At 35.3% G+C, this 27,344-nt stretch overlaps 1 protein-coding gene across 2 annotated transcripts in view; it reads left to right on the top strand.

The window, feature by feature from the left end:
- LOC145667045 (BTB/POZ domain-containing protein 6-like) overlaps nt 1-18,190 on the top strand; it is a 49,559-nt gene extending 31,369 nt beyond the window's left edge. For both annotated transcript variants that reach the window (XM_081734738.1, XM_081734739.1), the window contains exons 4-5: nt 7,870-8,074; nt 15,435-18,190. In XM_081734738.1, the coding sequence (XP_081590864.1) occupies nt 7,870-8,074; nt 15,435-16,499 (1,270 nt within the window). In that variant the 3' untranslated portion in view covers nt 16,500-18,190. The remainder of the gene's footprint in view (nt 1-7,869; nt 8,075-15,434) is intronic.
- Nucleotides 18,191-27,344: the final 9,154 nt, after the last annotated feature.

Here is a 27,344-nt window from a genome sequence, read left to right as displayed (position 1 = left end):
GGGTAGGTTCCCATAACTTAGTCCTGTCTATCGAATGAAGTCCTAAATATTCACCTGTAGAAGGGTCAACAAGTTCAACAACACGGTCATTAATGACCTTAACACATAAAAGGGGTCCTCGGTACAAATCAAAAAATTTTGATATTTCACCTTTCAATAGACTACTGATGTTACGCTGTTTGAGAAAAATTAAATTTCCTTGTTTTAAACGTCGTCGCTGTTGTTGATTATCGTTCCATCGTGCGTTCCTTTTTTCTATGATGGCTTTTCGTCGGTGGTCTGCCATAAGTAATTTATTCGACCAACTAATCCCGTCTTCCTTATCAAAATCTTCAGATACCTGTAAACCAAAATGCTTAAAAATGGGACGAGAAAAATGAATATTAAGATACAAACTTGCTGGTGAAACACCAAGACTTTCAACGATGGAGTAGTTATGTAACAGAACTGCTTGCGTCAGGTTCTCGGCCCATTTATTATGTGACTGACAACATAATAACCTAAGAGTAGATACAAGAATTTTATTAGAGTGTTCAGTGATGTTACTCATGGGGTGATACGGTGTTGTATGATGGACTTTAATATTGTACTCTTGCATTTTAGATAGAAACTTTTTGCTATGAAACACTGCAGCGTTATCTGTCAGCACCGCCTGAACGATACCTAAATGTAGCATGTATATATCAAATAAACACTTGATGACTGAAGTAGCAGTGGCGTTCTTCAAGGGGTAAGCTGTACAATATTGAGTAAACACATCAACAGTAACCAGTGCGAAACGCGCACCATTTTTGCCTGATGGATATGGGCCTAAAAAATCAAGGGCTAATAAAGCTCTAGGTTCTGAATAAGGATTAGTGGACAAGAAACGAGCTGGTGGGTGGTGATCGGATTTAAATTGCATACATTTCACACAATCCTTTAAATGTTTCTTCGCATCTGATCTCATTTTGCTCCAAAAAAATGATTTTGAGATGATCCGAAGCGTTCTGTCTACTCCCGGGTGATCTAAGTCGTCATGGTAAGCTGTAAGAACGTTATTCACTAATGATCTGGGAATGCAAATTTTATATGAGTCTGGGAAATGAAAATCTCTGTACAAAAGAATACCATTATCGAGTTTGAAAAATTTTTCCCAATTGCGGGAATTCCTTGGAAGCTCTTCTATTTTCTCGCCTGCTAAGAAAGAAATAATGGGGAAATAATCAGGATCTTCCTTTTGTGCGTTTTGTAACTCTTCAACTGAAATGTTTTTGATTTTGTCTTGAATAGCCTGTAAAAGATGAACACGTTTAGTTGGTAATTCTTTGGAAGGGAAGAGACGCGAAAGCGCATCTGCACAAAGGTTCTCGGAACCTTTCTGGAAACGTATTTCGTACTCCAGCTGCTGTAATTCCAGGGACCATCTAAGAAGACGAGTGTTCCAAGGCTTGGCCTTATCCAACCAACTGAGATTTTTATGATCTGTAATAAAAATAACATGGTGACCAATTAGCAATTGACGCCATTTTCGGACCGCAAATACGATTGCAAGACATTCGATCTCACTCACACTATAGCGAGACTCAGCAGGTGTTAAAGTCCGACTAGCGAACTGGATTATCTTTTTCTGTCCATCACTGTACTGATATAGGACTGCACTGACTCCCAAGCGGGATGCATCCGATTCTAAGTAATAAGGTAAATTCAAGTCAGGGTGTGACAAGAGAACATCTTTACAAATATCGTCTTTAACTTGTTGAAAAGATTGTTCATGTTCTTCAAGCCATTGCCACCGTTTTCCCTTTTTGAGAAGCTGAAAAAGAGGTTGCATTTTTTCTGAGAAATGAGGAATAAAATTTCGTGACCAATTAAAGAGACCAATTACAGATTGTAAAGATTTAATATTGGTGGATCTGGGTAAGTTACGAACCGCTTCTATGGTTTTTGGATCTTTTTTGATGCCTTCGGGAGTAATCAAAAAACCTAGAAAAGATATTGAATTAGTGCAAAACGAACATTTTTCAATGTTAAGAGTAAGGTTGTGTTCTCTAAACTTTTCAAAGATTTGTCTCAGCAATGCAAGATGTTCTTCGAAACTATCTGTAAAGCAAGCCAAATCGTCAATGTATCGTAAGATTTTAGCATGTAACTCTGGTCCCAATACTTTTTGGAGCATACTGTTTAAAACACTGCTGCCATTTTTGTAACCAAAACATGTAACTCGATATTGGTAATGCTGGCCTTCAAAATTGAATGCTGTATATTCCTGGGACTTAGGAGTAAGCAAGGCTTGATTATAACTACTTACAAGATCCAGAGAGCTAAGGAAAGGTTTACATTTTACTTTTAATAATAAGTCCTGTATGCCCTCAGATTTTGTTTGGCGAAGTTCCACAAACCGATTCGGCAAGCGAAGATCAACACATATTCTTGGTTTCCCGTTTTTCTTGGGGACTACAAGGATAGGATTGCTGTGAACAGAATTCGAATGACAAATTAATCCTAATTCTAATAACTTATGAATCTAATCTCGTACATCTTGGAGATACTTATGAGGGATGGGATATTGTTTACGTACCAGTGGCTTGTCAGTTTTCACCTCCATCTCATAAACGAAGTCTTTACAGAGACCTGGATAATTCGTAAAAATATCTCTATATTGTGACAAAAGAGAGTATAATTGTTTTTTCTGTTGGTTGTTTAAATTAAAAGTGCGGTTAACAGCATCTCTAATCTGTTCGTCTGTAGCACATTGTTTTACAAAAGTGGCAGCTGAAATAGAAAAATTGTTATCTATCGTATCTCTCTCTTCATCTTCGGAGATTTCCTGAAAGTCAAAATTTTCTGGTAAAAGATTAATAATGGTTTTCAAATTATTATATTCCATGGAAATCGTACCATCCGAAAGATTAATTTGGCTTCTCAAAGCAGTAAGTGCATCAAGTCCTAAAATAAGATCTTGATTAAGAGATTCTGTAACATAAACTTTTACATAAACAGAAATGTTATCAATTTGAATAGTGACTAATGTGTAACCTCTTACTTTTCTTCTGGTTGACCCACTGAAATCCACTAAAAGTACATCATCAGCTGGAGTGAGTTTGGGTGACGTCACATCTGCGCTAATGCGTTTCCAAAGCGCTAAAGACATGAGGCACGTATCGGAGCCTGTGTCCGCCAAACATTCAACTTCAGTATTACAAACTAAAAATTTAAGTTTAGCAGAGATAGGGTTGGGTTGCGCATTAATATAATGGTCTAGACAGTCTGTGTCCGATTCGCAGTCACTTCTAGCTAAATCCGGATTATTTACACTACAAATGTGAGTATGCGATACCAGAAAATGCTTAGTTGGACCTACAGTGGGATAGTATGTATTGGCCGGTACCCGGTCCTCAGTACCGCCTTCTAATTGTTTTCCGAGTGGCCAGAATTCCATTCATTACGTCGGTTTGACTGGTTTGAGTTGTCCCTATTGTTATGATTTTGCCTATTGTTGTTATTTCTACTATTATTATTCCTCCTTTCATTATTTGTACTATTGTTTCGCTGATTCCTAGGATTATTATTCTTTCGTTCAGGTCTAGTATTAGAATTATCGCGCGAGTTGCGATTCCTGTTCCGTTCCTCACTATTTCTCTGATCACGTGATCTCGAGGGTCGGTTCCTATTATTTCTACTATTGTCATGTTGCGTACGACCTCGGTTCTGATTCCTATCAATTCTCATATTATTTACCCGCTGATCCTGGTACCTTTGATTATTACTCTTATTATACGAAAAATTTCGTTGGTTACTTTGAAAACTGAAATTTTGATTACCATTATAATTATTACCCTGCTTGTATCTTTCTTCTCTACGACTTTGCTGAGAATGTAAAGTTTCTAATTTTTGAATTGCGGCCAAAAACTCCCTGATATTGTTACATGAATGAAGAAAGAGTTCAGTTTTAAATCTATCAGGCAAAGTCTGTATTACATCTGTAAGTATGAGAAATTCAGGCAATTGCGGTGTCAATTCACGAAGTTTATTGAATTGATCTAGCGCGAAATCATGTACGGAACTATGTACCTTGGGATCGAACCTAGTACTCTTACAGGTTGATAGCCTGTGTTGTACTGTAGCTTTTCCCGCGAAAGCTTCAATAAGTGCTTGTTTGATTTGCTCATAGTTAGTAAAGTCGTCTTTCCTGATATTGTACCAACTTAACGAAACTCCTTGCAACAAATGTGGAATGAGTTTAAACAGAGCTTTATCAGAAAGGTTGGCTAATTGAGCTGTAAGCTCTAGCTTTTGCAAATAATTGTGAATTGATTCACTGGAAGGATCACCCTGAAATTTAGGAAAACACTGTATTTCCTTAAGCATGACATCGTCTTTTAATTTCGGATTTTTTCTCTGGAGATTAGTGAAAGTAACATTTTTGTCGCGCTTGCGCCTTCGGTCACATACAACCTTGATTTCTGAATCATCACTTGCACTATCACTACTACTGGTGTTTTTACATTCCGAATAAGCCGAATCACTATAGTGCCTATTTCTAACTTGTCTAGGAGTATCTGCTTCTACTCGGGGTTCGAATTCTGACGCTTTATTTTCGGTACTTTCTACTCTCTGGGCGAGCTCTACCATATCACGCCTAATTTCTTTTATGTTCTTATCTATTGCCCGTATTTCGGCGCGACATTCTGCGTTAGATTCATTTTTTACCTTCATATTGTAATCTATCAGTTTCGCCTCTTCATATACCATTTTAATGTCTTTACCTTGCCTTTCTACGCGTTCAGAAATTTCCTCAATACGGTCATGCATCTCATCTAATTTATCGATTGTATCTATATGTAAACTAACGCAGCGTTCCTTATTAGCCTGACACACATCTCGGGCTGATTCCAACTGCCCTTGGAGGGATTGTGTGTAATCGTGCAAGCCTCCTAAATGATTCTGAATTTTACAGACTTTTGTTTCTATTTGTTCTACACGATGACATGTTTCTTCCGTCTGTTGCCTGACTTCGACGCTGGTCTGTGTGGCGAGTTCGATTGCCTGTTTAGTACTATGACTGACTTCGTGAAGCTGGTCATGAATCTTAAGTGTTATGCCATCGTAGTTTTGTTCGAGGATTTCGTTCCTACGTTTACTTTCAGCCTCTACAGTCCTAATACTTTGTTCTAATCTTTGGTTATTTTCGCGACATTCTTTTTGTACAGCGTCTAACTTTTGACCTAACTCACTCTTTAGCTCTTTTTCTAATCTATCGATATTCTCTTTATTTCTATCTACTTTCTGTTCTAATCTAGCTAGGTTTTCTTTATTTTCAGCACGAATTTCTTTATTTCCCTGTTCTAACCTAGCGAAATTCTCTTTATTGTCTCTCATCGATTCTTCGAGAAGTGAACTCATTCTAGTTATAATATCTACTTCCTGATGTTCCATTTTGGACAAGAGTAAAACTTAAAACGTATGATTAGAATAAAATATATTATCACAAAAACATATGATTAAAATCACCTGAAAGAGATTTTTTTTTTAAGTTCCTGGTGCTAAGCTGAAAGAGAAATGGTATATTAAAATATTGATCTTATAATTATATTCGAGCACCAACGGTCTCGATTCGGGTCGGTAGTTCGGGCGTCATTTATTTGTAACCGTCCTGAATTCGGGTCCCTGTTCGGGCGAACATTTATTTGTAACCGCCTGAAGTTCTGTTCGCTGTCCTTGGCTCGTGGTATTACCAATAAGTATACTCCTGATACTTTAACTTACCTGGACAGGACGACGAAGACCTCTCCAAGAAAGGTTACAAACTGTTTCCAAAAAGCTCGTCGGTCTCAATAATGAGATGAGCATTAGGCGCCGAGAGGTTCGGGTGTCTCGTCTCGAAAACCTCACGGACGATCAGACGGTCATCCAGACCATAACGCACACAAACATCACTCATACATACAACGAAAACACACTGGGTTAAATGACACTATACTTATTTATTAGAACACTATTCTGAAAAAAAAATAACGAAGAGAAATGAACACAACACTGGACACTAATAAATTTTGCCGCTGAAATTACGTTTTGCCCTTTTCGGGAAATAGAGCCCTTTCTATATATATGATTATAATTCAGGTATCACTATAAATACTTTGCTCACACCATTAACACACTTGGGGGATTCGCACTGGGGAAAAGTTGTCTGGATCGTCCCACGATGAATCCAGTTGTTACGCTGAACAGTCCTGCAGCGTAAAGGTGAATCTTCAGCAAACACACAAAAGAAGATCTTCACAATGGAATACAGATATTGGAGGGCGCGTACGTAACATTTTAAACGCACAAGGTCTGAGGACCTGGGATTTCACTGATTGGGGCTAGCCGTAAGAAATCGTCCTTCACCGGCTAAATAGCTTGTGCCCCTTAACACAACTTATGTTTGAAGTTCAACGCGAGATGCATGGTTGTATCTTCCAGACCTGGAGTCAAACTCCTCGAGCATCCAAGCTCAAGCTACGGGTTGCAATGGTCAACGGAAAAGTGTTGGCAGTTCATTTCAAAAATCACTCGGTTAACTCACCTGTATGCACATACAAACAGAATACGGAAAACAATTTATGTTAATTTTAGTCAACTGCCTATAATGCACTAGACACGGCGATAACACTGGCGTGAGAAAGTACAGATAACGAACTACGAAAATTGTGAGGCTGGTGCCACTTTGGCTACTGGGATATCTGGTCAGCCCGTATTTCTCTAATCTATTGTAATGTTTCCATAAGTGATTAAAGAAAGCATTTAATTCAGTTCCCAATAACTATAGACTATATACTGTGCATATAATAAGTCAGGGAGAAACACTGAAATGGTTAGTCACTAACCGAAATGTTCTCAGCAAAAGCAATGTTTTAAATATATATATGAAAAAACGATGAAAGACTTCTTTGTTCAATTGTGTGGGAAAGAAGCAATTCCCACCAAAGAAAGAACTTATATGCGTTGCAGAATAAAGTATAAATCGAAAATAATAATCACTGTCTTCACGAAATATACAGAGTGTCCACAAAAATTCCTTCTATAACCTGGTAGCGGTTATAACGTATTGAAAGAATTTATGTATGCTTTTACGAGTATTTAGGATTAAAACATCCACCGTTAAATTTGGATAAAGAAATTTCGACAAGAAATGGGATCGTGTTTCTAGGAGTTCTATTCAAAGAAATACTAATCCCAGAGACATTAATGTCAACAAGTAGCTCAATTTTCTCTACGGCTTCAGATGCTGCATGAAGGGGCATTTTATTTCATTCTTACGTAATCACAAGATGCACGAATTTTAATGGTAAAGAAATTTTTGCCAATAGCTGCTACGTTTTTTTTATTTTTTATTCGTGTATAATAATTATTTTTAATTTTTATTAGCAAGACGTTAAAGAAGATTATCACCATGGTGTTACAGCAATGAATGATTTTAGTTTCGAATGTGTTGTGACAAGAGGACATTAAACTTCATGCGAATTTTAAAAGCAAAAGTTTTTTTTAGTTTAAAAGTGGATGAGGTAGGCAGATGGAAGAAAATGGGCTACGAAAATGACATCAAGAGTAAGCTTCATTGACGCACGAAGAGTTTAAATGGTTCTTTTTATTGGGGGCTCGGTGGCTGTGGTGGGGCGCTTACCTCTGATGCTGAGTCCCTGGTTGGGTCCCCGGCCAATGAAGTGGTGGACAACCTCGTGTCCGAGAGTTTTTTCCGGGGTACTCCACTTTACTTCCATCATTATTCACTTGCCTTAATCGTGGGACGTTAAACTGGAAAATTTCATTTTTAATATATATATATGCGAGACATTTTCTGTATTACATTTTATTAATAATGTTTATTTTTTTTATCCGATACAGCTGGATTTATAAATCAGAGTTGAAATTAGAAAGCATGGAAGAAGCTTGTAACGTGATTTTTGCAGCCAAGAAATATCTGATCCAGCAATTGATAGACGAATGTGGAAACTACATCAGAGAAAATCTAGATCCTGTCAGCGCCATCCAGTTGTACGAATTCAGTGACTTCATCGATGACCAGTCACTCCGAGCATTAGCTATGAAGGTACTTATTAACTATATCTACGAATATTGGGTGTCTCAAAATTTCCCGGGCATACGGTAACTCTGTTATTATCAGAGCTATAACAAAATGTAAGAGGGGAAACCGTCTCCAAATATGACGTTTTCAATCTAAAGTGAGGGAATCTTTAAAATCGGATAAGCTGTTTGGACTGTACACTCTTTATGCGTCCAATGTTAAATGAAAATGAAACGTTGCCATTTACCTGGACCTACAACATAAGTGAATGAAGTTACTGTCTACTACACTAACGTGTCGATGGCCAGACTCCATTTCAAACATGCCCCCATTCACCATACTCTTACAAAATTTGTCCACCTCCCGTCCCGTCTTTCTCTCCCGCAGTCCCAGGTAAATTGCAACGTTGCATTTCATTTAACAATGGGCGCGTAGAAGAGTGTACAGCCCAAACGGCTCATCTGATTTAAAAAATTCTTTCATTTTAGATTGAAAACATTATATTTGGAGATGGATTTCCCTGTTACATTTTATTGTAACTCTGATAATAACCCTATGTCAGGAGACTTTTGAGACTGTATATTGTATAACGTGGTTTTGAACAACATAGATTTTCCACGAACGTTATTTAAATTACTACTCTTATTTGAGGTATTTATTTTCAAAATGAAACATTTCCATCTCCAGTTTTATTCGGGCAGGTTTTAGAAGAAATCACGGTGTAAAGAAAAACTGGAGATAAAAATGTTCCCTTTTTTGAAAGTTGTGTTGTTTGTATAGTCAAAAGAGCAAGTTATAAAAATTTGATAGGAGTATTTTAAAAATTGATTGCAAAAAGTGACACAAACATACGGTTGGCATAATTTTCTTCCAAAATACGAGGACAAAGTTTAGGGACTTGTGGTCCGTGGGCGCAATTTTTAGAACACCTGATATATATATATATATATATATATATATATATATATATATATATATATATATAGGTAGATAGATAGATAGATGATGGATTATTTATATTGATATATCCTTCTATCTTTTCAACAAATGGGCAAAAAACGCTTAATTTTTTTACCATAGCAGGGGGACATCGTTTGCCATATCCTGTCAAATCACAAGGTTAAGTTGTGGCTTTTCAAATAGCACTGGGTCAGGTTATTACCTACAATAGACTCCCGAGTATCTGGCCTAATGTGTCGGAAGGGCAGGCCGGACAACAAACTATGAACTCATTTCTTTGCCCCACCAACATGGGCGGCGATTAGGGGGCAGTTGCCCCCCACCCCATTAATGTATATAGATTCATTTGGAAGTGTAAAGTTTTTGTGTGTATTACTGGTTCATAGAAATAAATGGTGCCATATAATGATTTGGCGTTGCGTGAGTACGTATTGGTTGTCTTCCCGTAAAGTTAAGAAAGTACAGGAATTGCATTTTAACTTCCACGGAATATGGTCCAAAAATTAATCCATTGGAGTGGAGCAGCTCCAGCGTACTTTCATTTCCTCTTACAAGGGTTCAATATGTTAGTCAGTCGCTTTGAAACTAATTGAGAGAACATTTCGCAAAACAAGAAAAGTCTTTCACAAGTTATTCTTTAATTGCACACAAAAATCGACAGTTATTAAAATGTCTTTTCTTCTTTCTAATAGTAAGGAATATAGATTAAAAAGAGAGTAATAAGAATCATCATCTACCTTTTTCATTGTTTTGCCTACAGCATTTATGATATTCCGCAGTTACAAATTGGTAGTGAAAGATTTTTTTTTTTTTTTTTTTTTGCTGGCAGACGCAACAGAGCCTTTTTCGTTGGCTTTTTTCTTTGAACAGAAAACAAGAAAGAAACAGTTGAGAATGCTCGAAGAGGATTGCCAGAACGAATTTAAAAGAATTATTTTTTCGAAATATATATGAAATTGTATATTAAATGTATTTCAATAAATTCAATAGATAATACATTTACATATTTGAAACCTGTGTATTACGGAATCTGTTGAATTAGCTATATTGAGCTGTCACTTTTATCACCGTATATATATATAGGATGTTAATTAACTATACCGACAAACTTTAAGAGGTGATTCCTTACATCAAAATAAGAGAAAAAGTTCATTTGGACCTATGGCGAAAAGTGCATAGTTTCAAAGCTAGGACTGTCCAAAATCGCGAAAAAACCAAATTTCAAGAGGCCCTATTTCGAATTCGAGAGACTGTGGATGTGGTACTTAATCAGCGTAAAGAAATCACGCATACGCAATCCAAAAATGAATATTTCATTAATGTTCAATTAGTGTACAGAGTATTCCCTGCAGGGTGAAATTCCCAGACAAGCCATCAACCGAATTTTGAGATATGCTCTGACTTTGTATGATTGGTCCAAAGTAGGCAAACGATAAGCCTTGATAGCAGTGAATACAGAATCCTTTGGCGCGATGTCGGAAGTGTTAAGGATCGTCAGCAGCACGGTCTCTCGTATTCAGGAAAACGCATGGTGCGATGTTTTCTTTCACGCTTATAAGTGAAGAAACCGTAAAATATACCGTGACGTAATACATACCACACGTTATTCCGAACACAAAGAAACATGGAGCTACCGGTTCCTAACACTCCCGCCTTCCCTCCGACGTATTGGATGTCCATTGTTGTCAAGGTTTACCTCCTGCCTAGTTTGGACCCTTCTTGAAATCGGTATATATGAAAACTATTGAAGACATATCTGAGAATTACACCCTATAGGGAATGCCACCTACACCTATTGACAATTGATAAAATATGCACTTTGGATTGTGTAGCAACCGGTTACTATTTAACAAAATGTTTACCATCCTCGTAGATATTGATCAACACCAACATCATCTCTCAATGACTTATGGTTCCCGAGATATTGCTTCTTAAATCTCCCGAAATTGGAACTTCTTTGGCCAATATCTTGGGGATGTTAAGTCATAGAGAGATGATACTGGTATTGATCAATATCTTAGAGGATGGTGAACATTTTGGTAGCAAATAGTGAGCGGTGACTACTGGTAAAATCACACAATTTTCCAGATGTTCATGAGCAAGGAATCAAATTCTCTTATGAGATCTTTGTTGTTTAAGTGTACAAAGGGCTAGTACCTACTTGCGTTGCTCTTCTCAATCTATTTAATAAAATATGAAAAACGACATGTGGTATTTTAAGTGAAAAAATAGTATCCTATCAATTATACAACCTTTCGTTAAACAAAGTGTTAGAAACAATCAAGAAAACTAGCATTAATATAAAAATATTCAGAACATGTCTTTTCCCCCTTCCCACTTTTAACGTCCAAACGCCGCCACTGTAGTCTATGTATGTAATAGAGACTAGTAAATGCGATGTGACTATGAAAGTACATTATCACTCTAAATAAAAATCACTCACTCTTAAGTTTACACTATCTAAGTATTTGCTGCTTTTTAGTTCATTTTATGTGAGCTGGATTAAATTTAGAAGAAATATATTTTTTGTGTGGTACCTAATATGAAATTCTGCTTTCTGTTTTTGTATGTCAAATATTGTCCTTATATCTAATATACGCTATTACAATGTTGAGCATTTCATTATTCTGAAAATTCCTGATAAAATATAAGAAGTGTGTCCAAAAGTATCGGTATCGGGTATCGGTTTTAAAAAGTGGTATCGGTACATCCCTAATGACAATGACGGTCGCGCTTGCTTGGGCCCTGGACTCAATGCATCCTTCCATTGAATCTCTTTTGGTATATCGTAACTGAAAATGAACAAACTTCATGGCTCTGGATAAGTAGAGTAACAAATAAAACACAGTTCTGACCAGAGCAGAATGAAATATATTAAAAACTATACTTACAATGTGTTACAGTTTCAAGGACCTAACGTCCTCTTCATCAGACACAAACACTGAGAAAAGACAGGTGACAGCAGATCTTATATACACAAGAAAGTGAAAGGCCATGCCCTTTTCCTCTCTCTCATTTGTCGGAGGGAAGCAATGAGGATAAAGGCAATTTCGCGCCAACAGAAAAATATAATGAGCCCTTTCACTTTTTCTAACAGTTCTTTAAACAGATGACATACAAAGAAAAGTAAATAACAAATAGAAAATATTAAATGAGAAAAATAAATAACTAAATATATATATATATATAATTTTTTTTAAATAAATAAATATTAATAGCCTATATGCACTTTTCTTGTTCCTTTTCTATCACATCCAACAATTTCTCCCATTGCTCGTGTATATTCATACCGCTTGTCCAATTCATTAAGTTCTCCTCTTGTTCTCTCTTTATTCTTCTAGCCTCTTTCCATTTTCTAATAATCTTCCTGTTCTCTCTCTCTAAACCCCTAGTCCCCTCCCAGTCTATTTTATGCCCCGTTTCCTTCACATGTTTGTATATAGCGTTATTATCTCTTTTCAGTCTAACATCATCCTTATGTTGTTTTAATCTGTCCATAAGCCTTTTCCCCGTCTCCCCTATGTATTTCATGTCACACTCACTACACTTCACTTCATATATTACTCTTTCTTCCTGCTCCTCTATATGATTTTCCTTCCTTTTCCTTTTCTTCCTTATGCACTTCAACAAAGTTTCCCCTCCTTTTCTATAAGTCTTCACACCACCTTTTCTTAATAATTTCTCCAGCACTTCGGTCTTTTCACATATGCTCTGAATTCCATACCACTTCTTGTCTTCCTCTTCTTTTTTATCCATATTATCTTCTTTTCTCTTTCTCCTAAACTGCTCTATCCTATATCCATTATAGTTCAATTGTTTGTAGAATTTTTCCAAATCTTTTTTCTTTCCCTCTTCTTCGCTGTTGATGTTGTCTATCTTCCTTTCCATGTTCCTAATGAAATTCTTCTTAGTTGCTTTGTCTACATCACTTCTCCAGTGGCAATAAATACCTGCCCAACACGGTTTCTGATACCAACTGGTAGTCACTTTCTCACCTTGCTTTTCTATCTTCATATCCATGAAATTGATAGAGTTATTTTCTTCAACTTCTAATTCTAACCTTATGCCTTTCTCTTGGTCTTCTATACTTTCAACATATTTCTCCAGTTGATTTCTATTCCCTGTCCATATGCCTAAACAATCATCAACATACCTGCAAAAGAACAGTAACTTTCCTCCTGCTTGTTCTGTCATTTTTTCCTCCCACTTGTTCATTACTATTTCCGCTAGAACTGGACTCAGCTTGGATCCAATGCTTAAACCTTCTTTTATCTTCACTAGTCTTTCTCCAATTATGCAATAGCTATTTTCCCACAAAGTCTTAAGCGCTCTTATGACTTTTTCTTTTTTCCACTGACGTATAACTTTCCCTTCCATCTCCTCTTCTATTGCCTTTACGACATAATCCCTTCTTATACTGGTGAACATGGCTTTAACATCTACACTAAACATTAACACCTTCTCCTGATTCCACTTAATCTCATGTATCCTCTTCCTCAATTCTTCGGTGTTCTTCACTCTGCATGTCTTTTGTCCTTCTCTGATGTCGTCCATTATCTCTCTTAATTTCTCCTCTAGTGGTTCAAAATAGTTACCTCTGCAGTCCAGTACTGGTCTTAGCTTCACGTCCTTCTTATGTATTTTAGGAAAACCTTTCATAACAGGAATCCTTCCTTTTTCGTTGATCATCTTTTTAATCCCCACCTTTTTCCCTTCTTGTACTATCTTCTTCAACACTTCATCTTTCATGTCCTTGTTACCGACTTCCTCATATGTCTGATCACATAACTCCCCAAGCTTCTCCTGGTACCATCCTTTCTCCATTACTACCAACGCGCCTCCTTTGTCCGCTTGTTCCACTACGATATCCTTTCTTTTCCGTAATCTTTTTAGTCCTTCCTTCTCTTCTTTCCTTAAGTTACTCTCCTTCTTGTTCATATTCTGCCTAACAATCTACAATGCTTTTCTCCTTACTCTCTCTCTCTCGTCCTTATCCTTTATGTCTACAATGGCTTTTTCTACTGTGTACACCAATTCTACTACTGTGTTCTACTGTGTACTGTGTAAATTTGTCACTAAAAGTTACTTTTTTTTTTTCAAATTTGTCACTAAAAGTTACTTTTTTCAAATTTGTCACTAAAAGTTACTTTTTTTAGAAGGTAAAGTGACTTTTCCGTGTGATTTATGTTTTGCGTTGACAGTTTTCTAGGAAAATATTATAAAAATAAATGGAAAAAGGCAAAACCTTGTTACTCATTACTCTTCTGAAAGCTTCAGCACTTGCTGTCACATGTGAAACAGTCAGCTTTATTCTCACTTCAGGTTTCATTCTTTCTAAAGCACAATGGATGGTTTGTGGATGCTTAAGCTCTCAAGGTGGGGTTGAGAACCCTTCTGTGTCTATTCTTTCTTCTATCATAATAATCTTTTAGTTTTCTTTCGTAATAGTTAATGCTCCGTTCAACGTTGTGTGAGTGTTTGTGTTTGTGTGGTTCATTGTGTTCGTATTGTGTTATGCTTCTTGTATGTTCTTCTTAAGAGTAGGTGATGAATTTGAATATTTCATGGCTTTCAGAACTCTCAATGCTAAGTTAAATATATTGTCCGGGATAAAGAAATTCAAAAATAGGCCAGAACTGGTTCCACTTACTCAGAAGCTTCTTACATCTGCTAAGGCTGCTTACCGTAACTACAAAGCATACTTAGAAAACCTAAGAAAGGAGGAAACTCAAAGAAGAAAAGATAAAACAAAACAACAAACAAAGAGAGAGGTGATGGAGAAATTGACAAAGGGAAAAAGGAGCATGATGAGATTTTGGTCACTTTTTGGTGTGCTTTTGGTCACTTTTCAACTATTTACAAGAGACCAGACCGCTATGAGCCCTGTAAATCCTTATTCTTGCTTTTAGAACATTCCTTTGTCTTTTAAAAGCTGTTTTCCAAAGGTGTGCCCTGTTTTAAGTTAACCGTGATAATATAGTATTTTCCATCATTATATTAAATTTGATTTGTGATAAGATGAATGAAATTAAATTAAATGAATTAAATAATAATAACTATGTAAAATTACTAGAAAATCACACATCACTAAACTTACACGACTCTTTGCGCCATCTTGTAGCCTCGAATCCCCGAAGATCACTATTCATATTTCATAAACTTCAAAATACCTGAATATCTATCGATTCTTAATGTCCCATTCAGGGGTCAGGGATTTTTAATATCCCACTACCTACTTACTAAACCTCCAATGGTTTCTATTTCTACATGGTTGGCATTTGAAACTGTGGTACATGTACTCCCATTAAGCGTTTTATTAAAATATTAACATTGATAATGGTTTAATTAGAAAAAAGTTTTCATTAATTTATCCTGAGATTATCTATACACAGTATTTACATGCATCTTTTTCTCACTATTTCAGTACATGCAAGTAGGAGCTCAGCTGATTATAGATGACCAGAGTTTTGTGGCCATGAAACGTGAAACTCTGTCAGCATTTCTGGATCAGGATGATTTGAATATAAAACGAGAAGTGGATCTCTGCAAGGCTGTTATCAAGTGGGCTGATAGACAGTGTGCAAAACAACGTAATGTGTATACACTAAAGGGCAAACAAAATGAACTCAGTCGGCGAAGAGTGTTAGGAGATGAAATTGTTAAGAAGATCAGATTTCTTGTTTTCTCTCAGGAAGAGTTTGCTGAAGCTGTTGGTGACTCCGATCTATTAACTGCTGAGGAAGAGTTAAATGTTTACAACTGTTTAATACAACCAGAAAAACATGCACCTTGTGATGTCATTAACAAGTCTAAAATGGTACGAATATGTCCTACTAGAATGATAAATTGGCTACCAAGTCTTCAAAATCCTCGCCGCTATGGATCTATGGTACCAAATTCAAGTCCATTTATCCGGGTTGGGAGTCTTGCCCCTCCTGTTAGACTCTTTGGTATCCATGACAATGTAGGAAATGACAGAAGTGTCTTTTCATTAGAATTTGTAATCAAGAGCAACTTCATGTTGCATAAGGTGTTACTTTCTTCATGCCAAAAAATCGATGATAATTATGATTGGCCTATTCAGGTTCAGGTTTATTCATCAGGAGAATGGAGTGTTCCTAATCATATTTCACGAAGTACTCGAATCACAGTAGAGCTCAAAAGGAAGTGTAAAGATAATATTGAGCAAGTTATACACTCACATTCCGTACCATTAAAAGAATGTGAAAATCAATCAAAAGATTTTACCGTGTGTGCAGGTATACTACCCGAAGGATTAGTTTGCAGTAAAAATTCCTATGTTAATTTCAAGATAGTATTTCCTAAGCCCATTTTCCTGTCAGTTGGTGCGAATTATATCTTAGAAATTACAGCAGGTTTGAGACTCAAACGCTTCCCTGTAACGTATCAACCATACGAAGAATTGTTCACAATTGTTAGTCAGGAATTACCAGGTGTTGCTGGATTCATTATCTCCGAATTTAAGTAAGTATTACTTGTGCAATAGCAGAAAAGCACAAGTTCTTAATGGTATGTGATGAGCTTATACCTTGTATTTTCAAGTTGTTCTAGTGTAACTTAATTTCAGTATTTTTAAATAGTGAAGAAGCCGACCAAAATTGTTCGGACGATGAAAGTATATTTACCAATCTAAAGAATTCGTGTATCAGAAAAACTACATTTAATAATGTATCAATAGAATTAAGCGATTTTGTTGATTAGCTGAAGAAGTTGTCGCATCAACCAGAGATGTTTATAAAGTACATAAGCGCTTGATACAAGAGTGTATTAAATAATGTATTTTCGTATGTAGACTAAGCATGGGAGACAAAGTACTCTGGAGGCTAAACAGAATTTTGCTCTGCGAGGAGACGAGACATATCTATGATGTTGATTCACGACAAATTAAATAAACCCTTTTTATTTTCTTAATCAACCATTAATATTAAATAGATATAACTGTTGTAAAATGCATGGTTTAGGAGAAAGTCTTAACCAGTTCGTGCTTTACATGATTGCAACACTGACAGTAATATCTAATTCTGTCTACTTTATAACCTGTGGAAAAGCTGAATAACACGCACATACTCTAAATTTATAAGTCATATCGATATAGATATATAATTAAAAAGACTGTTTTTATTATTGTCGTGGTATTGTAAACTATGTACAGAGGACCAAATGTCGTTATGTTATTATTAATATTATTAAGTAAAATCGTGTAAAATGTTGCCAATATATAAGGCAGTGATAAAATGAGGTCATGTTTTTATATCTATTTGAGGAAAAAAAATTGAATGCACCTTGTGATGTCGTGTAACAAGTCTAAAATGGTCCGAATATGTCCTACTAGAACGATAAATTGGCTACCAAATCTTCAAAATCCTCGCCGCTATGGATCTATGGTACCAAATTGTGTTATGGGTCCAACTTTACAAGTTAGGAGTCCTACCCCTCTAGAATTTATGGTATCCATGACAATGTAGGAAATGACAGAAGTGTCTGTTCATTAGAATTTGTAATCAAGAGCAACTTCATGTTGCATAAGGTGTTACTTTCTTCATGCCAAAAAATCGATGATAATTATGGTTGGCCTATTCAGGTTCAGGTTTATTCATCAGGAGAATGGAGTGTTCCTAATCATATTTCACGAAGTACTCGAATCACAGTAGAGCTCAAAAGGAAGTGTAAAGGTAATATTGAGCAAGTTAAACGCCCATATTCCGTACCATTAAAAGAATGTGAAAATCGATCAAAAGATTTTAGCCTGCGTGTAGGAGCAAATCTCGAAGATCTTACTTGTAGTCAAAATTCCGATATTAATTTCAAGATAGTATTTCCTAAGCCCATTTTTCTGTCAGTGGGTGCGAATTATATCTTAGAAATTACAGCAGGTTTGAGACTCAAACGCTTCCCTGTAACGCATCAACCATGCGAAGAATTGTTTACAATTGTTAGTCAGGAAGTACTAGGTTTTGCTGGATCGATTATCTCCGAATTCAAGTAAGAATATTCGCACAATAAAATAAATAATAAAAAAAAAGTTGCTAATGGTATGAGATGAACTTATACCTTGTATTTTCAAATTGTTTTAATGTAAATTAATTTCAATATTTTTAAATAATGAGGAAACTGACGAAAGTGATAACTCTGCATAAGTACGTTTACCAGTCTAAAGAGTTCGCCTATATATATATATATATATATATATATATATATATATATAATACACGAACTCTATATAGACAGATAGATATATATAGAATTTAATAATGTATGAATGCAATTAAATGATTTTGTTGATTAACTAAAAGAGTTGACGCGTGAACCAAAGACTTTTAAAAACTATGTAACCACTTCATACAACAGTGAATTTATGTGGTATTTTCATTTGTAAGCAAAGCATGGGAGACAAAGTACTCTGAAGGCTAACAGAATTTTGCTTTGCGAGAAAACGAGACATATCTGTGATATTGATTCACGAGGATTGAAATAAACTTTTTTTTTTTTAAATATCAGTGTTGCAAATCCAGTAAGCTATGAATATTATTAATAGCAGTAACTTTGATTTAGGAGAAAATCTGAACCCGTTGGTGCCTTACATGGTTTTGTAACACAGAGTATATTATGTCTATATTATAACATGTGAAAAGGCTTAATAACACGCACATACTCTAAACTTGCAGGTCAGGGTATCAACCTTAATGTTAATATAGTTAAAAAGATAGAAATGTATTTTTATTGCCGTGATATTGTAAGCTATGTACAGAAGACCAATGTCGTTATTTTATTATTAATCTAAATAATGTAGCTAAGCACAAATGAATTTCTGTAAAATGTTGCCATTATAGCAGGCAATGATGATATTAGGTGTATAATCTTATATATGTTTGAGTATACAAAAATGTAAATTTCTTGAAAGAAATATTGAAACTTTCGAAGGTCTTTTAGATAGACTCTTAACTCTTTGTTTTCTAGATGGAGTAACCTCGAAAGGGATAAGTCATATTTAGATCACTCTGTTGTGTTTTACAAATATGTGTGTGATTTTTTTTATAGTTTTTATCTTGTTACAATATTTTGTTTTCAATAAATTTTATATGCTGACTTATTGGAATGGAATATAAACTAACACGCCCATCTTAATACTGGTATTCCTGCATTGGCTGTTGTGTCGAATTGAATTGACTTTATTTAAATATGAATCAGGGAAGGTCAGTCTCTGTAACAAGTGAAATACAAAAAGTTAAAAAAAAAATACAAATAAAAACAAGTATTATAAATAGAAAAGATATATATATATACAGTGAAACCTCTCTAAAGCGGACAGCCGCGGGGAATCAAAAATTGTCCGCTATAGAGAGGTGTCCGCCTTCAAGAGGTTCCAGTATTTTTATGTAAATTAGTGAGCAACAATATATATATTAGAAAAAATATTTTTGCATGAATCACGTATTTGCGAATATTACATGCATTATTCTCTGTCATCCAATATTCTATGTTCGAGGCACAACATGGAAATAACATATTATAGTTCTCTGCACTTTACACTTGTCAGTACTTCCTTCGTTTTCAGTATGGCGCTTTAATTTGTGGGGTAATTGGAGTCCTGAAGTGTTCTTTTTGAGACAATATACATACCTCAGGGCAAAAAGTACTAAACTTGTCTTCTGGTTGGTTAGAGACTCCGAGGGGACAGTAGCATAAAGTGTAATCCCTAACGGCGGGCAACTGTCAATCACTTTTGTGTCTAAAACAGCTTGGGTGGGAGTGGAATGCAAGCAAAGGACATGAGATTGTTGTTAAACAGAGACGCTTCGTCTGGGTTGCTGAGCAGACAGTTGAGGGGGCAAAATGTTGTCACAATGCTTCCTTGGTGATACATATATGAATTACTAAAAATGTATTTTTACTACACTTTTCAACTTATTTTTAGAGAAAGTGTCCGTAATACGGAGGTAAATAATACCTATAAAAGACTGAAAAGACTGTCCGTGTCCGTACTAGAGAGTGTCCGCTTTAGAGAGGTTTGTCAATATGCTTTTTCCTATTCCAGTGTTTGGGGAATACAAAATATGTCCGTTAAGGGAGGTGTCCGCTTTATAGAGGTGTCCGTTAGTAGAGGTTTCACTGTATATATATATATATATATACGAAGTTATCAAACCCAAAAGTGTGAAATTCAAACAGAAACATAACTAAGGTATATATTCTTCGGAGGTTACTGTCAATTGCAATCTCCTAACCTGATCTTCCGAAATGGGTTAAATTGAAAAGCTTCTGAGTAGAAACTTAGGTAATATAAAGTCGTAGGCCTTGGGTGTTCGAGAGAAAGCAAGTGTTGCTAGGAAGGAGTAGAGAGCGGCGGCGATAATATGGATGTGTATGTACGTACGTATATGTGGATTGTATTTGTGTATGTAGTTTAGCCTAGGACGCCTGGAGTAATTTTAACCAAACTTGTTATATACAATATATGGGAAGAGATGGCATGTAAAAATAATTGAAAACGACCGATACTACGAATCCATTGGTCGTTGATTGAAAAGACTACCGTCCGCAGCAAAAAAACCTGCAACATGAGCATGTAAGTTTATTGTGAAACTACGCCTAACAGCGTTGGGAATCAACATAACGTCTAAGTAGCACGAATCAAACCAAGAGAAACCTCGGCGTCCTCCCCTGCACACTTACTTTGGAGCAAAAGACTTCGTCGTTTCACAATAAACTTACATGCTCATGTTGCAGGTTATTTGCTGCAGACTCTACAAATCAATAGAAACTATTTTTTTCTATGTAATAGAAAGTTGGGATAAATACGTGTTCGGGCAGCGCTGGGTAAATGAGCTTGTAATTCTATAAATTTGTGGTGTCCCAAATTGAAATATATAATTACATAAACATGATTATGAATATATAATTACATAAACATTCATAATCCGGACTTCAGTATTAATACTGTAATGTACTTGCGCAAAGCAAAAGAGAATTCATGATGTAATATTTGATAAATATATCGTACTTTATATATTATATAATTATCTTAACACTTGTATGGGTGTAATTCCTTGAATAGTACTTTGAATTCAGGAACTAGAGCAGTGCTTTAAAGAGACTTGAGTCAGTAGTCAGAACGCTTATCCAAAATACTATAACAATAATGCCTACAGACCAACTTTGGACTTGGTGATTTGAGTGTTGGTTTGGGATTCTGGGATAGATCTCAACGGCCGACTACCCTGAAAGGACTTTATCCTAATTTTCCCAGTCACAACAAGTGAATACCGGGATAGTATTTTAAATATCCAGAACCTGGCCCCTATTTTGCCCAAGTCTGACAATTGGGGAAACAGTATAGAAAAATCTTTTTCAACATACCGCTTCTTAAAAAAAAAAAAAGCCATGAACCCATGCGTCTCCGGCATTTATTTATTTATTTCTACCTGTATCTTAACAAGGCTAGTAGAAAACACTTTGCGTCTGTCCATTGCAACCACCATAACACGACAAGTCACAAGGTTTTGTTTTTCCGTTGCACAGCAACCCTTCTCGCATATTTTACATCTGCGGCTAAACGCCGCTTAATATGAAAGGGTACATCTCTCACCCGCCAGTCTGCCGCGAGCGGCGACGACAAACTACTCCCTCAATGTGAAAGAAGCGTAAATGCTTCTACTGTGGCATTGGACACGAAGCTAACGATCATGATTGCCCAGAAAGAGCAAGGGAGCGTAAAATACTGACAGTCATACCCAGGGACTATTATCATTCAATGAGGCTAACATGCAAGTTGGCAAATTAACCAATCAGAATGATAAATGAAGGTATTTAGTAGTTCTTTAAAATCTATGGAATCAGCCATTCCCTCGTCTCAAAGTAGGAATATCAGTCCTTCGAATACAAATAAAAATTACGTTTCATTCTCTTTTATACCCAATAGGAAAAACATTTCAAATAGAGCAAGAATCTCCTTCTTGGAAACAAAAGAAGTCAATAGACGGTGTCAATACAAATATACATTCTAGTACCGAACATAATTCATTTTTTAAAAAAAATGATTTTGATTTCAATTTCTCTTGTACAAGTTCACAGCAGTAGTAGAAAATGGATTGATCTGGGCCAGCATTGAACAGTATTGGCCAGCATAGAACAACTCAGGAGCCCCTGGGAAATTGAGCACCTTACACCGTGAACCCACGGTCTTTTACGACCTCCATTTTAGGGGTGTATTTGTTCCCTTTTATGAGCACTTTTTAGGGGGTGTACTCGTTCTCTTTTATGATCATATTTTAGGGGGTGAACTCGTTCCCTTTTATGAGCATATTTTCCAACCCTTACGAACACATAGCAGAACATCAGACTACGTAACATAACAGAAGATCAGATAACAGATAAGAATATGAAACATAGCAGGGGTGTATTCATTCCCTTTTATGAGCACTTTTTCAACCCCTATTTTAACATTACAGAAATGACATAAGAATATTTGAACATTTTACCATAGCAGAGAATACATGGAGACTACGAACACATAGCAGGGATGTATTCCTTCCCTTTTATGATCATTTTTAGGGGTGTACTCGTTCTCTTATGACCACTTTTTTCAACCCCTATTTGAACATAGCAGAAATTACACTGAGACTATGAACACACAGCAGAGCAGATAATACATAGCACAGGTAATAAAAGAGTATGGCTCATTTTTTCAACCCCTATTTTAACATAGCAGAGAATACATAATATTCATTCCCTCTTACATCCCTTATTTTAGCATAGCAGAGAATACATGGAGACTACGAGCACATAGTATAGCAGATAATCTTTTATGAGTACACCACCCCTATTTTAACATAGTAGAAATAGCAGGCAATGAGCAAAGATTACAATCGAAGACCCACGGTCTACAGATAGTCATTTTAAGGGTGAATTTGTTCCCTTTTATGAGCACTTTTTACGGGGTGTACTCATTCTCTTTTATGACCACTTTTTCCAACCCCTATTTTAACAGACAATGAATACCTATGTAACATAGCAAAGGGGGTGTGAACATACAACTGTATTCGTTTTTACCCCTATTTGAACATAGCAGATAATACATAAGACTACGTACTTTTTCCAACCCCTATTTTACCATAACACAAATCACACAGAGACTACGAAACATAGCGAAGTCCACCTCTATTTAAACATAGTCCATTTTAGGGGTGGACTTATTCTCTTTTATGAGCATATTTTCCAACCCTTATTTTAACATAGTAAAGAATACATAGCAGTTGGCCTATTTTTCCACCCTATTTGAACATAGTCCATTTTAAGGGTGGACTCATTCTCTTTTATGAGCTTCGTTTCCAACCCTTATTCGAACACAGCAAAAACTAAAAAAAAATGGGGATGTACTTGTTCCCTCTTTAACCCCTATTTCCCACAGAGGCTACGGACATAGCAGATTACATAGCAAAGAATTCTTTTTACCTGTGCTAAATATGTGGGATACGCCCTTTCTATGACAATTTTAACCGATTTGGATGAAACTCGGCATATGGGGGTTTTCGACCATGCTGATTACGAATATCATATTTATTTTTACCTAGGTCTTACAGTTTATGTGGGATACGCCCTTTCTATGACAATTTTAACCGATTTGGATGAAACTTGGCATATGGAGGTTTTCGGACATGCTGATTACGAATACCATTTCTATTTTTACCTGGGTCTTATAGTTTATGTGGGATACGCCTTCCTATGACACTTAAAACCCAATCACTCGTAAACGAAGCAACATATTGAGGTGGTGTTTCCACATTTAGTAATTGGTCACAAGCAACTACAAGTTCCAAAAATAATGACCATCGAGGTCAAAGGTCACAATACTTAAAACCTAATAACTCGGAAATGGATCCACATATTGAGGTGGTGTTTCCACATTTAGTAATTGGTCATCAACTAGTACATGTTAAAAAATAATGTCCATCGAGGCCAAAGGTCAAAATACTTAAAACCTAATAACTCGGAAACGGATCCACATATTGAGATGGTGTTACCACATTTACTAATTGGTCATCAAATACTACAAGTTCCAAAATAATGATCATCGAGGTCAAAGGTCAAAGTACTTAAAACCTAATAACTCGAAAATGGATCTACATATTGAGATGGTGTTACCACATTTACTAATTGGCCATCAAATACAAGTTCCAAAATAATGATAATCGAAGTCAAAGGTCAAAGTACTTAAAACCTAATAACTCGAAAATGGATCCACATATTGAGGTGCTGTTTCCACATTTAGTAATTGATCATCAACTACTACAAGTTCCAAAAATAGTGGCCATCGAGGTCAAAGGTCAAAATACTTAAAACCTAATAGTTCGTAAACGGAGCTAAGTATTGAGATGCTCTTTCCACATTTAGTAATTGGTCATCAACTACTACAAGTTCCAAAATAATGACCATCGAGGTCAAAGGTCAATCTCGTAAATGAAACCACATATTGAGATAACGTTTCCTCATCTAGTAAATTTGTGTGATCTGTTCAATTTTGTACAAAGCAGAAAAAAAGTGAAGAAGGAATAAATTTGAGTGGCTTATTTACTTTTGTATTAATGAGAAAGAAATCAAAGGAACAATTTTAACTAGCGCAGAATTTCTGTACCTTTTTGGGCTATTCAAATGGATTAACAAGAAAGAAAGCAAAGATATGCCGTATTAACTAGCTGAGAATTATATGTTATCTTGTGTTATTTAAGCAAAACAAAAGGCTAAATTTGAGAAAGCGAACATGGACCATTTTACTCAAATTTGAATGGAGTATTTATCTTTGTATGACCAGAAAAAAATGAAGAAGGTCCGTTTTAACTATTTAAACAAACGAAAAGATAAATTTGAATGACCTATTCAATTTTGTACCAACGAGAAATGCCATTTTTATCTAGCTCAGAATTTTATATCATTTTGTACTAATCAAATAAACAAAAAAACGAAGAAGGATCATTTTAACTAACTCAGACTTTTATACCATTTTGTACTACTCCAATAAACGAAGGAATACAAACCAGAAAAAAAGTGAAGATTAGGTGGATTATTTTCTTTTGTACCAACTAGAAAAGAGAAGAAGAGCTACTTTAACTAGCTCAGAATTTATGTAACTTTTGAACTACTGAAATGTTCTATTTTTGTATCAATCAGAAAAAAGCGAAAAAACACCATTTTAACAAGCTCAGAATTTATATACATTTTGTACTAATCAAATATATGAAAGAATAAATTTAAGTGACCTATTCAATTTTGTACTAATGAGAAATGTCATTTTAACTGGCTCAGAATTTTACTACTCAAATAAACAATGGAGTATTTAGTTTTGTACCACCGAGAAAAAAAGAAATTGCACCATTTTGGAGTATTCAAATAAACAAAGGAATAAATTTGAGTGACATAATTTGTGTCAACACAAAATCAATTAAACGAAGTAATGCATTTGAGTGAACTATTTAATTTGAAAAACAGAAGCAAGATCATCTTAACTAGCTGACTATTTTATACCATTTTGTATCATTTCAACAAACAAAGGAATAAATTTATATTAACCAGAAAAAGCAAAGAAAGGACCATTTTAACTAGCTGCGAATTTTATATCATTTTAAACTAGTCTAATAAACGAAGGCATAAATATGAGTGAGGTATTTAGCTTTGTACGAACCAGAAAAAAAGTGAAGAAGGTTCATTTTATACCTTTTGGTGCTATTCAAATAATCGAGGGAATAAATTTGGGTGGTCTATTTTATTTTTGTACTCATTTGAAAAAAAAGCGAAGAAGGACTATCTTATATCTTTTTTTGCCATTCCTATTTCCTTTTGTTCCAACGAGAACCATTTATAACAGGCTTAGATTTTTATGCCTTTTTTGTAATATTTCTACCAAACAGAAAAAAGCTACACAAATAAACAAAGGAATAAATGCCATTTTAATTAGCTCAGAATTTCTAGACCATGTTGTAGTATTTAAACAAACAAAGGGATAAATTTGAGTGGTTATTCAATTTTGTAGCAAGAAGAAAAAGGAAAGAACTAACATTTTGTACTAATCAAATAAATGAAGGAATAAATTTGGGTAGAATATTTAGTTTTGTACCAAGCAAAATAAGAAAAAGCAGTGAAGAACGAATAAAATTTGGATGGACTATTTTCTTATGTACCAACAAAAAAAGAAATCGAAGGAGGAATAAATTTTGGTGACCTATTCAGTTTTGTACGAAGGAATAAAATTGAATGTTATACAGAAGAAAACGGAGAAGGGCCATTTTATTTAATTTTGTAGTACTCAAATATACAAAGATATAAATCTGTGTAACCCATTCAGTTTTGTACTAAGCAGAAAATTTGTTGGCTTTTTTTTAGAAAGACCATTTTATCTTTTGTATTCAGATTTTCCGGCTTATTAAAAAGCGAATAAATGAACAATGAACAAAATCAATTAGATAGTTGTAAATTTTAATGGAAGAATTACCTGTATTCCATCTAAGACAATCTACACCCACGGAATCATTGTTGTTACAAATAGTGTTAATATTCTTGTCCTTCCATTCAAAAATTATAATACCTGCAAAATCTTGTGTAATATTCTGTTTGTAGATGTTCTGAAATTTTTCTATTGACACATCTGCTAATTCCATCCTAGTACTTCTTACTTATATCTCCCAAATACTTTTGCATAATTTGTGGTACACCTCTTCCCCATTTAATTTAGCCTTAAATCTGAGAAATTAGATGGTATAAATGTGTTACAAAACTACAAGCTTCCTTCTTAACTCTTTGTCCTCCGCAACATAATCCCCAAGTACATTGTCGCAGAATGGTGGTGTAATTGTTATCGGGTAAGTTTTTTCTTTACCTAATAACTCTCTCAGAGATCATTATTGCTGGTAGACTACAAAATGTACACTACAATACACCTTTAAAACTCTTGTGCAATGTAACGTTTTTAAAAAGTTTTAATGTTCCTTAAAACCTACTCTCATTCGAAAAATAAACTGCACTATTACAGATTATTATTATTTTATAAGCACAGTGCAATACCGCTATTAATTGGAAATTCTTACACAATGTATCGTTCTTGTTATCGAAGTATAATGTAATACCACCTAAATTCTCTTAAGTCTACTCCAAATAAGTATAAGGAGAAAGTAGTATTTTTTGCCATAATGGATTATTCTGTATGTATAGCTTTATTGTGAGAAAAACCATTTGTTATTCTTTTTCACCAAGTTTCCAAATACTGCGAGGTCCAACAGATAGGTATCAGGAGATACCGCAAGAAGGCCAGTTTTACCACATTGTG

Source organism: Thermobia domestica, chromosome 12 (assembly GCF_964235325.1).
Source record: "Thermobia domestica chromosome 12, izTheDome1.hap1.1, whole genome shotgun sequence".
NCBI classification, from domain to species: domain Eukaryota; kingdom Metazoa; phylum Arthropoda; class Insecta; order Zygentoma; family Lepismatidae; genus Thermobia; species Thermobia domestica.
Note: the sequence above shows the minus strand (reverse complement) of the source record. Positions and strands in the feature narration are given on the sequence as shown.